Source organism: Taudactylus pleione, unplaced genomic scaffold (genome assembly GCF_031769625.1).
Source record: "Taudactylus pleione unplaced genomic scaffold, aTauple2 ptg001396l, whole genome shotgun sequence".
NCBI classification, from domain to species: Eukaryota; Metazoa; Chordata; class Amphibia; order Anura; family Myobatrachidae; genus Taudactylus; species Taudactylus pleione.
In genome coordinates this window covers 201409-214085 of record NW_028285796.1, presented here as the reverse complement: position 1 = coordinate 214085, position 12677 = coordinate 201409, and the positions used below count along the sequence as shown (strand labels likewise).

The 12677-nt window shown below is 38.7% G+C and overlaps 1 protein-coding gene across 2 annotated transcripts; it reads left to right on the top strand.

The window, feature by feature from the left end:
• The first annotated feature begins 2933 nt into the window (after window positions 1-2933).
• ELF3 (E74 like ETS transcription factor 3) lies at window positions 2934-12241 on the top strand. Of its 2 annotated transcripts, none has more exons than XM_088463534.1 (9): window positions 2934-2960; window positions 4159-4329; window positions 4739-4966; window positions 5156-5236; window positions 6498-6584; window positions 6723-6803; window positions 7260-7376; window positions 7585-7780; window positions 10744-12241. In XM_088463534.1, exons 2-9 carry the CDS (start codon window positions 4167-4169, stop codon window positions 10856-10858), a joined length of 1068 nt encoding a protein of 355 aa, XP_088319660.1. In that variant the 5' UTR covers window positions 2934-2960; window positions 4159-4166; the 3' UTR covers window positions 10859-12241. The 2 variants fall into 2 exon arrangements, with proteins under 2 accessions (XP_088319660.1, XP_088319659.1); XM_088463533.1 differs by lacking the exon at window positions 2934-2960 and adding an exon at window positions 3854-3915.
• The last annotated feature ends 436 nt before the right edge of the window (window positions 12242-12677 follow it).

Below are 12677 nucleotides of genomic sequence, written 5' to 3'. Positions count from 1 at the left end.
AAAAAAAAACAACTCATAAAAAAATGAATACATATACATTTTAATGTTAAAATTTGGGACGAAATTTTACATTAATTAGCACCCAACAAAAAAAACAAAAGATGATTTAACTAAAACAAACCAAAAAATATATTTGGACTGGCCTTAGATTGTATTCAGGGATACCACAGTGTATGCATATAGGGCACCTTTTCACACATTAATTGCAAACATGAAAAACAAAATACCTGCAGCTTCAGGGCCATTTTGGCCCAGATCCTCATCCTCCGATGAAGTGGGCCAGTGGACATCAGAATAAGCTGGGGTAATTTCCGGTGGGGATAAAGGGGAGGGAGTAGACTCAAGAGTGGGTGCATCAGGGGAGGGTGTGGGAATGTGGATGGGTAGGACAGGGGAGGGAGGGGTTATTTGGATTTGGGGAGCAGGAGAGGGAGGGGAAATAGGGATGTCCAGGTCAGGGGAGGGTGGAGAAATTTGGGAGGAGTGGGCAGGGGAGGAGATGGTGGGAGTTGGGGAGAGGGGTTGGGCAGGCCTCCGACTCCGTCTCTGGATCCGTTCCTGACCTAAATGATGTATAGTTTGGAATATTCGCAAATATGTATTCCAAAAAACAATTTAAATGTAAAACATTAACCCAAAAGAGAAAAAAAAAAAACAACATTAACAAGGTCTCATTTAGCCAAATAAAACACATACTGCACACAAGCACACGCATTAATGCAAATTTACATTAGCAAAGACAAAAATTAAAAACAGATTGTCATAGATATATAAACATTCAAATATCCACTTACGCTGACGGATCCTCATTCGAAGATGCGCAAGCAGGTGTGGGGATCGGCGGCGTAAATCAGACCACCGGCACTCCAATTGGTCGATGGTCCTCCGAAACCCCTTTGACCACAGCCTGCACCGCACCTCCGCGTACGCCCGTCGCTTGAGCATGTTGGTGACGGGGGGTGGCCTGTCCATTATACGGCGATCTAATATGTCAGTGAGCACCAGCAGCTCTCATGATGGCAATGTTTTTTTTTTAAGATAAATCAGTTTTATTACAGGGACCCCTAAATTTTGATTGGCTAATGTACTTTCATAAATAACATGAACAATTCTATTGGTTAATATGTGAGTCATGTGAACAATCCATAAAAATATATTATGACTTAGGATTGGCTTGCTGCATTTTTATGCGTTAGCAACAATCCGGAAAAACAAAAAAAAACATTTTCTATATTATAAACCTAAATAAACCCCCCCAAAAAACACACAAACAGCGTTTGGATTTAAAATAAACAACAAGTTTGCTGTTAAAAGCGGACAGAAACTACGGACCAAAATTAACACAAAACAAACAATAAAGTTTATTCACATTCAAAAAAGAAACAAGATTGAAAACATTCGACCAACAATTAAGTAAATTAAGGTAATGATTGGCACCAATCGATTCACGGATGTTTGCCGAACGAGAAACAAGGCAAACGACAAATGACAGGCCTACTTCCGGTGGTACTTGTGCGAGCGAACACTTCAACAAAAAACGAGTAGTGCGCTCACTATTTCGGACACTCGTTAGCTAGATAAGGGGTTGGGGAAATATGGGGCGGAAGACTCGCTACGAGCGACCACACGTGCGAGCGCTGGGTTTGATATTTGGACTGTCGTACCTACGAATGGCTGATTGCGTCCGGCTTGGAATCAGGCCCTGAGTCGCATTTGAGGATTGACTTTGCCATCATTGAACTATATGTTGGGACATTTAATAGTGCACATTTTGTCATTCCACTGTTTTGTATATTGTTATTTGCATGTGATGACTCTTATTGGATTGACATCCTGCTGCTATAAATTGTAAGCACCATAGATTTTGGTCGCATCTTCTCCTTTCTATATGAGAATATCTAGCAGGCCTGGTTTCTCATAATCCTATGAAGTAGTTGCCAGTTCCTCAGTACAAACAGGTGTCATGTAGCCTTTGGCCGCCAGATCCCAATCAGCCACCTATATTAACTAACCAGTAACTTTGCTTAGCCACTCACTAAGCAATCTAGTAAGCTTTTCCTTTTTAGTCTGGTCCCAGAGCTGGGCACAGAGCTGGGGCCTGCAGACATAGTCTCGCAAAGCCACTGTTTTGCCTTTATTTAACCCTAAAATACAAATTTCACAGGGGAAAAATGTGATTTACTATATATGGAATTGTTTGAGAAATATGAATGCATTTTAGAATTTTGATTTTAATAGAAAACGATGTCCTATGATGTGTCTTTTTCATCGTGATTTTAATTGTCAGTCCCCTACTTCAAGAAATATTATCTAATATGCTAATAGTTTATTTCATATACTTTACATACTTCTGTTATTGTTTGTATATCAAGTGTTTGTATATAAAGATTTATTACATTTCTGTAATCTCATCTAATTTAGTTTTTTTCTATTATTACAATATCTTGCTTGTAATATGTAACAATCACTTTATTTTCATCACTATACATTGGTCCCTTTATGTCTCATGAGACCATACACTATTTTGAAAAAAATTATGTGCAAATTTATCAACTTGGGCTGACTAAAAACAATTATATAACTGAAAATTAATAAGAATGCAGCAAGTGAAAGTAACATTAATATGTTTGGGAACACAATAAATAAGTTGTTAGATGTGATCTACAGTAGTGTAGCATACATTACAGTGTTTAGACAAATGTTGCCCTTAGCAATGATTAAACCACCTGACCTGTCCCCTTTTTCTCATCAAGTCTTGGATAACGTTTGCTATGCAAATTTCTGTGTGGCCTCTGTACTGGCATCACGCACCTGGGAAAGTCCCAGTCTTTAGAGCTCAGGTGGAATCAGGTGACGTGGAAAGGGTGTATATAAGTACTGTAGGAGATTTAGTTTCATTCTCATAGTTTCTTTTCTTAAAATTGTCCTGCAGAATTCTCAGGTTTCAGAAATTTACACAGGTACAGTAACCACTGTCCCATAGGCTAATTTTGTAGATCTTTTCATCATATCTTTTAATGTTGCCTTTCATCTTATAATATGAGATTATAAGGGTTGTCAGTCATAACTTCTCATTACATATAGTTTGCATTTTAATAAAAGTTTTCTGTGCGACAAATTGTGATTTATGAAGACATCTAGTTTAGGGTAATGCTGTTCATACAACAATGAGGTCCCCTGATACCTCTCATTCATCTTGATTTGAGTTGTTAGAATGTTCCATCTATATGCAGCATCCCGTTTTCTCATGTCCTTATGGTTCAATTCAACCATTTACCAATTCTATTCTGTCTCAGTCTGTTATTTTTTTGTGTATCCAGATTTGTTCTGTTGGCATTTAATCTTGCTGTTATTTTATTATATATTAGTATTGCTAGTAATAGATGTTTGTAATGAGTTAAACCCTCTTGATTTAAGCCAGGATACATTATACAATTTTATCTTTGTGATCTTTTACCATATGGAATTGATTTTTGTAATTTTATTTGCATCTTAATCAACACATTTCTTGTTGAAGATAAATATTAGAACACTACAGTTGATCAGTAAATAAAATACATGTAGTAACTGTAAATTATCTTTAAGGAATTTGTGAATATAAAAATAGTGGTCGTTGGACCTGAGCTACAGTAGCAAACATTACAGTGTTTACACATCTGTTGCCTCTGGCAATGATTAAACCACCTGTCCCCCTTTGTCTCAGCATAACTTGGATAACATTTTCTATGCAAATTTCTGTGTGGCCTCTGAACTGGCATCACGCACTTGGGAAAGTCCCAGTCTTTAGTCTGTAGGCTCAGGTGGAGTCAGGTTACATGGGAAAGGTGTATATAAGTAAGAGGTTTAGTTTCATTCTGTTAGTTTCGTCTCCTAAATTGTCTTGTGGATTACTAAGGTTTCTGGAAATCTGCACAGGTACAGTAACAAATGTCCCATAACTGGATTTTTAGTGATAATATTGTTCTGTCAAAATTATCTTTTCTGCTCAAATCAGCATTCTAAAATATTTTATTAAAAACAATTTTACATCTCATTGTTGAAAAAGTTTCTTATTGTGGATTTCACTGCACTTATTCTACAAATTTCTGCTGTCAGTTTTCTATAATCACCTATTATTAGGTTCAGATAAACAACGTATTATGTTTTTTTTCCCCCTAGTGCTAAAAATGGCAGGAGGAAGCTGTGATATCAGCAGCATATATAACAATTATATATCAACCTTATACCCATCGCTCCAAACACAGTCTGTGTCCGGAGGAATTTTGACAAACCCAGAAGATGATAAATTACTTACCTTTGTCACTGAAGAGACAAGTAGCGATCTTACAGGTGAGTGTTATTTGTAAGTGAGATTAACAAACATATTTTCAGGAAAGTAATATATACAATTAACACATCTGAAATTGCTTCTTCACAAGAAAATAAGTTGACTTCTCTAAAAGAGAGGCAGACAGACAAACAGACAGACAGTGAGAAGAATAAGGGAGGGAGGGAAAGAGATAGAGAGAGAGAGAACGAACGAAAGAAAGAAAGAAAGAAAGAAAGAAAGAAAGAAAGAAAGAAAGAAAGAAAGAAAGAAAGAAAGAAAGAAAGAAAGAAAGAAAGAAAGAAAGAGGTGGTAGAGGAAGAAGTTATGGCTTTTCAGTATAGAGCTAGACAATGTACATAAGAAGGCAGCACCAATATAAGGATATAAAGGTGGCACATTGACATTCATATTACCTTATTTTCCCCTCAGAATCATGTGGTTGGGCCCAGGACTTCCCAGCAATGTGGTCCCAGCAGCAGGTATTGGACTGGATCAGTTTTAATGTAGAGAATAACAAGTGGGATGCCAGCACTATGGACTTGACCCAATGTGAAATGGATGGAAAGCGCCTTTGTCAACTTAGCAGGGAAGATATGAGAACAATGTTTGGGGGCCTTGGGGACAAGCTCTATGATGACCTGTACCAGCTTAAAGACTGTGAGTACTATGCCTTGCTTATTAAACATTATATTATATATTTATATTACATATAAATGACCTTTATTAGATATAGTTTACTATCTAAAGTATGTGTAAAAAGCATTTGGAAAGTACTATATAAAGAAATAGAATGATAGACAGACAGACAGACTTTGTACTGAAAGTCAATATTTTGTATTATTCCAGATGTCCCTTCAGAATGGGACCTGATCTATGACCTCCTCAAGAATGAAGACATTTTGCTACTTGAATGCAAGAAAGAAATAGGTATGTAAGCAAGGAATTAGCCCTGCAAGGGACAGGGGACTGGAGCCAATGAGACATTAGGACTATGATGTATCAATTGTAGCAAAAAAAATGTTTTAAAGTGTTTTAAACATATAAATACTGCAAGTCGTGCATATTCAGAGGTGATAAAAGAGAAAATAGAGACTTATAGGGGTATTCAATATGGGAGCGAAAAGTCCATGCTGGACTTTTCGCTCCACATCGGAGCTTTTCCTGGGATAAAGTATTGGGCGCGCGCCCGCTTTATCCCCGTATTCAATTAAAAAGGTATGAAAGTGGGAGCCGGTGAAATAGGATCGGCGAAAAAAAACTGGATTTACCTGGAATAAATTGTAGGACCCCCCTAAAACTGTCAAAACATGGGGGATCACTATGGGTACCCCCGTTTTAGCCTGCAAATGAAAGTCGGGGTTTTAAATAGCCGCGGCAGGTGTTTTTTTCCCGACATTGAAGAAGTGATGCAGAAGAGCACTTAGGTTGTTTTTTTCATTTTTTTAAGTGGTCCCATCAAATTTGGGGCACATGAAAATGGGTACTAGCATATTTTTAAGTCCCTAAAGAGTTTTTTTTTTAAATTCTGCAAAAATGCACATGCCGCTAATAATCTATTCTAGAAAACACCTGCCGCATATTTGCAGAATAGCCCTGAACATATTTCCCTATTTTTCAACACTTTTTTTCCTTCTTTTTTTTACACCCCAAATTTTTAAATAACTTTTTGGGGTGTCCCTATTTTTTTTCAAAACTTTTTTTGACACAGTTATTTTTTAAATGTCATTCCCAGGGGTGCAGGCTATTTTTTTTAAGCCTGCACCCCATAACCCCAATTCTGCACTTTTTTTCGCCACCTATTCAGTAGTGAACAGTTATCCCCGTTTTTTGTTAAAGACTTTTCGAACCTGCGAAAAGTCTTTCAAATTGAATACGGGGATAATTGAAATTGGCGAAAATGACGTCAGCGGCGATTTATCGCTGATTCCAAAATTTTCTCTCCCAATAGAATACCCCTGTTAGGGGTAAATTTACTAAAGTGAGAGTTTTTTGAAGTGGAGATGTTGCCCATAGCAACCAATCAGCTTCTAGTTAACATGTATCCAGCACCTTCTAGAAGATAATAGCTAGAATATGACTGGTTGCTATGGGCAACATCTCCACTTCTAAAAACTCTCACTTTAGTAAATTTATCCCATAAAGTAATGAAATAGAATATTAGAAATTATTCCATTGATTTTCATTTCAGACTTTGAGTCATGTGGAGGGAAGAGCATAGATCCATGGTATTACTCTGATCCAATCTCCCCAGCCAGCTCTACGTCATGTGGTTCTGGTAAGTAATGAAGTGGGGCTACTGAATCTTAGTAACCATTTCTGAGTTAAAAGTTGCATTAAAACAGGCCTATTTTGGGGATGGTGAGGGATATGAGAGCATTACTGATGACTCAATTCTTATGTTTCTTGTTATTAGGAACGGTACCATATAGCCCACAAATGACAAATTCTGCAGAGAGTGATCTTGACACGGAGGTCAAAAGTAATTTGAGCACAGGTCAGTTACAGCTAGGCTTTAAATAAAATTGAAAAGAGTGGAATGGACAATGAAGAGAATGTAAATTATATATTATGGGCTAGATTTACTAAGAGGAGGTTTGTAAGTAATATTAGTGCCATTCTAAATTTCAAGGCCAAACCCGCCAAAAATTGGCATCTTGCAAAAACCACTACTTAGTAAATCTAGCCCTACATCTTTTACATTTACATTAAACAGAAAATATATTTTATGTTTTATTTGGGCTATTTTTCTTTAAAAGGCTTCTTCATAATTTAAGACATGGATAATTTATTTTTAGCATAAATTAATTTTCATAGCAATCAGTCTCTAATGATTATAATAGAATACCTACAGTATATACACAAAACATTCAGAAGGTTTTCTAGTCTGCTGTGTTTGTCAGTTAACTTTTTGTTTATATTAATAAGCTGACTTCTGTTTTTGCCTGTTCAGATAGCTTTTCAAATTATAACAAAAGTGAAGCAAATCCCAATAAAAGAAGGAGAGGCCGACCTCGGAAACTGAATTCTGACAGCAAAGATATCTTAGAGACAAAGAAAAGCAAGCACTGTGAGTGTGTTCACATACAATCTCATATAGTGAATGTATTTAATCTAACAGTCTCATCTTGAAAGCTTAATTAACTTTAATTCTAGAAATTATTCTGACATTTTTCCATGTAGATTTGTAAATGTTATTAATAGCTCCTATTTTAGGAAGCTTGGTGAACACACCAAAAGCTTTTTCTATATAGGCTAACCAGTTTCTTCATTTCCAGCTGCACGTGGCACACATCTGTGGGAGTTTATTCGGGATATATTATTGCACCCGGATTTGAATGAGGGTCTTTTAAAGTGGGAGGACAGATCTGAAGGGGTTTTCAAGTTCCTCCGTTCAGAGGCAGTGGCCCAGCTGTGGGGACAGAAGAAGAAAAATTCAAGTATGACATATGAGAAACTAAGCCGAGCCATGAGGTTGGTGCCACTAAAATGTTGTTGTTTTTATTATTATTATTATTATTATTATTATTATTATTATTATTATTATTATTATTATTGATGTTGTTGTTGATTTGTATGTACTACAGTGGTCCATGGTGCTGGACAATGAAGAAAACAGGGCAGATGTATACAGGGACAAAATAAATGCAGACATAAAAACAAAGATTAGGACGGAATCTTTCCAGGAGAGTTTGCATTCTATCGGGAAAGGGCATAGCTGAAACAAGTGGAAACTGGGATGCTTATGAGGGTGTACCAGTAGGGTAATCTCTAATAAGAGATGGATTTTCAAAAAGCACTTTTTAGATATGATATTATATGAATAATGTACGGTTGGAGAGTCTGATTGGGTGTGGTAGGTGATTCCATAAAGCTGGGTACACACTGACAGATATATTGGCCGATCAACTGATTGGCCAATATATCTGGTGGCCGTCGACCAGTGTGCACCAGCGATATGTCTGTGAATGACGTCGTTCACAGGCATATCTCATTGGGTGTGCTGCACAGCCGATGGACATATATATCTGCAGACATATCCGTCCATCGACAAGTGTGTACGGGCAGTCTGCCGACTGCCTTTATACATGCAGCGGCAGCTGCAGGAAGGGGGGCAGACCCACCCCCAACCCACCCCCCCGACCAGCGGGACCCGCGGCTGCCTGGAAGATGATGGTTGTTCAGTGTATATGAACGACCATCATCTACAGATATATCTGCAGATCACTCGATCTGCAGATATATCTGCTAGGTGTGTACCCACCTTAAGTGTCATGTGAGAAATATTGTAGACATGAGTGAGAGGTGGTTATCAGTGACAAAGTAAGGGCAGGTCAAAGGTAGATCTTGGAGTGATTGAGGAAGAGAATTATGAGATGTTGTGGGAGATATTTGAAAAGGTTGTGTTGTTAAACACTTTGGACATCAAGATGAAAGGTCAGCGTGGTAGAGTGAGTTATGAGGAGGGTTGATATTCTTTTATGAGGAGGTGAGTCTTTAGGGCTTGTTTGAAAATGTGGCTACTGGTAGAGTAGTTTGCTTGGGAATGGGAGTGATTTCCAAAGCAATGTGGCAGTGCTAGAGAAATTTTGGATGCAGGACTGAGCAGAGGTGACCTGAGGTGAGATGAGGTGGTGGTCAGTGGATGAGCAGAGAATGTGGAAGGAGTGTGAACAGAAATAATATTGGAGACGTACAGTAGTTGAGAGTGGACCGCTTGAGGTCTTGATATGTGAGTGTGAGATTGAACTGTACTCTGGGGTGGATGGGGAGCCAGTGAAGCAGTTGGTTGAGGGGTGAGGCCAACATGTAGCCAAGGAAGAGGTACATTATATGGCAAGAAAAATTAAAAATAGATTTGAAGTGGGGAGAGGTGGGTGAAATGAAAGCCAGAAAAAAAGGAAGTTGCAGTAGTCCAAGTGGGAAATTACAAGTTCATGAACTAGAGTTTTGGTGGCATATATCATGAGAAATGTTCTGATTTTAGAGATATTGCAAAGATGTACTGTAAGTGACATGACTGTGAGATCATTTTGATGTGTCTGTTAATGGTGGAATTAATGAAGCAAAGCATGGTGCTGCCACCCAGGTTACTAAACTCAAGTGAATATTTTTGGTAGAGTAACAGATAAGCATTAATTTTGCTCCTAATCACAGGGCCATCTCTTCCATTGGGCTTGTTGGGCAGTTGTCCAAGGGCCCGAAGCTTGTAGGGGCCCACCAACCCGCCCCCCTGCAGCTGCGGCCAGTTGGTTAATTTGTGATATTTTTATAAGACGGCCGCCGGTGCACTGTATTCCGATCTAACCTCCCCCACCCCATCCCCCCCTGTGACGAGTACTCACCTCAGTCCCGTTTCACTTCATCTGCCGGCTTCAGACCAGTCAGACAGAGGGGGTCACTCAGACCCGGTCGTTAGCGCCGATGTGCTCGGACCGGGTCGATGGCCCCCCCACAGAGCATGCGCACGATGGCGCCGGCGCCGTCGTGCGCATGCGTGAGACCCGCTATGACTGACAGCGCTGGTCGTAGCGGGTCTTGATCCAAAGGGGGCGAGCTGTTGATGTTGATTGACAGCTCACCCTGTTTGGAAGGCGGGCCGGGGGGGTGGCAGCCCAAACTGAGGTGTTCCCATGGGAACGCCTACCATTTGGGGAGGCCCCACTGACATCACTAGTGATGTCAGTGGAGAGCTTCCAGCTCTTACAGAGCCAGAAGCTCTCCGGGGCTTACGACAAGTGAGACCCTACCCTAGGGTCTTGTCGTAAGCCCCGATGGTCGCGATGGTCTCTGACCATCGCGACCATCACCCGAGTGGTCGTTAGAGCTGTGGGTGTTAACAGCCTAACGACCGCAACAGAGGCGGGCGGTCAGGATGCAAGTGGCCGCCCAGTTTCTGAGCGACCGCTTGCATCCTCCGACCGCCTCTGAATGAGGCCCAGAGTCTCTCTGCATGTGTGGGACGTCTGATTGGCATGCAGGAGGGTTTAATATTATTTACCATTTACATTTTTTTCCCATGAATGGGTGGGTAGGGGCCTCAGTGCATTGCTTTGCCCAGGGCCCAGACTGCTGCTAAGACAACCCTGCTAATCAACAACTCATAACAAGTGTGGTGTATTTTTTAACAACCTTTTTTTTAAGGAAAATTCCTGTGTCCTTTAAATTGTACAATTTGTAAAAACAATTATTAGATGCTCAGCAAAAGCAAATCACATCCACCCCAGAATAAATGTGAATAAAATATTAAGATAATATGGCATTTTAACACAGAAAAATGTATTATTACATTGCTGAAGTTTGAAAACCTCACAGTTGCTATAATTATTTTGATAAATGCATTTGTGCAGTGAATTACAGTAAATGTATTTGGATCTTTGAAGTTGTTACCAGAAGAAATGTAAAGCATAAGTCTTAATGTGTTTTTATCTTCCCAGATATTACTACAAACGAGAAATCCTTGAGCGTGTAGATGGCCGCAGACTTGTATATAAATTCGGAAAAAACTCCAGTGGTTGGAGGCTGGAAGATAAAGGGTCTGTTGGATGTTGAGAACAGAATGATAGAGACTGTGTGGATAAAACTACACTGTGCATATATATGTCAGACTCAGGCCTTTATTTTAAGGATATTGATGTAGCACCATTATTACGGTGCCATTTACTTAAGCTGATATTTTAGCTTCAGTAGGTTGTTGTAAACCAGTTTTACTTTCATATTTGTTATATTTTATCTGTTGTAAATATTTTAGCTTATTTAGAATAGAAAACCAATGTGAGATCATAAGTCGGACAGAACAAAATAATACTTAAGCACAAAAGAAAGTAGGATATCGCATATTTACCTTATTAAATAACATTTCACCTACAGAAATACATGGACATCTATTTTGATGTTTTTATCTTTACTGAAAAGGTACTCAACAGCAATGATCTGTAACTGGTTATAGTTCATACATTATCTCAACAGCAATGATCTGTAACTGGTTATAGTTCATACATTAACTACTATAGTAGTCTTAGTCTTTGGTATTTGGTACCAGCAGGGATATCAAATAATCTGGCCTGTCAAAAACTTTTCAAAATTAAATCTGTGCAATCTATTAATTTATATTTTGTTGAAATATGTTAACTATGATGTAATATTGTGGTTGTTAAAATTGTAAGTATATAACTCTCTGGTGCTTCAGTTGATAAGGGCCCTGAATAGTATCTTGGGTGATCAAGGCTCCTTAACCACTTAAGCGCTAAAGAGCCACAAATATTTTTAAGAACTCCCATTAGGTGGTGTTGGGATCACCCCTTTTTCCTCAGGTTGCATTTCTGAATACCCTTTGGCGCCACCCTTACACGTTTTTATGAGTTTATAAAATTTTATAACTTTGTCAATTAATAATACCAAGATATCTAATATTTTCCCTTTATAACCTGCAATGACATACCAAAAATGTACTCCTTCCAAATGCATTAAAACTTGTGTCTCTGAAAGAAACTATTTAATCTCATTCTAGTAACCTAACATTTAGGACATTTTACAGCTTCCCCTAACAAATGTTTTCATACTTAAGCATGTGAAACAGAAATTGTTTACATTTACCTAATCAATACAGTATCATTAATATATAAAAATATTTTCAGACATCCCCAGTTTCCATAATATATAGCCTTAATAAAGGTATTACTCTGTGAATATCAATGAAATTAGCACTATTCATGTAGATATGTAAATGTTTTAATAATTTAGAATTTTCCCTAAGCACTTATCATACTGATTATTATTTCAATGGTTGTTTGTTTTAAATTCTTTGTTTTTCAGCTGGACTGGCAAATGATAACATTTTGTAAATATTATGTGTCTTTTTTATATAAGTGAATAGTTTTATGTGTATACTATGGAGTAACACATATTAATCAAAATAAAGAGTAATTACACGTGTGCACGAAAACTTTATTCGGGTTTCATTGTTAACTTTATTCAATTTTCATTGTTATTCATAGAAACAAAGAAACTAAATATACTCAAAAAGTGGGATGTAGTCGGCATCCCGGCATGCAGGATGTTGACGGTATAAACACCGGTGCCGAAATCCCCACAGTTCGGGATCCCGGCACCAGTATCCCGACCGTCAGCATCCCAAAGGGTAAGTAACGGGGTGTAGAGGGAGGTAAGCATTAGGTAGCTGGGTTAGGTTTAGGCACTAGGGGAAGGGTTAGGGTAAGGCACTGGGGAGGGAGGGTTAGGATTAGGGTGCAGGTTTAGGTACCGGGAAGGGGCTCTTAGGTTTATGGTGCGGGGAGGGGGATGTTAGGTTTAGGCACTAGTAAGGGGGGGTTAGGTTTAGGCATCAGGGAGGATGGGTTAGGGTAGGGAA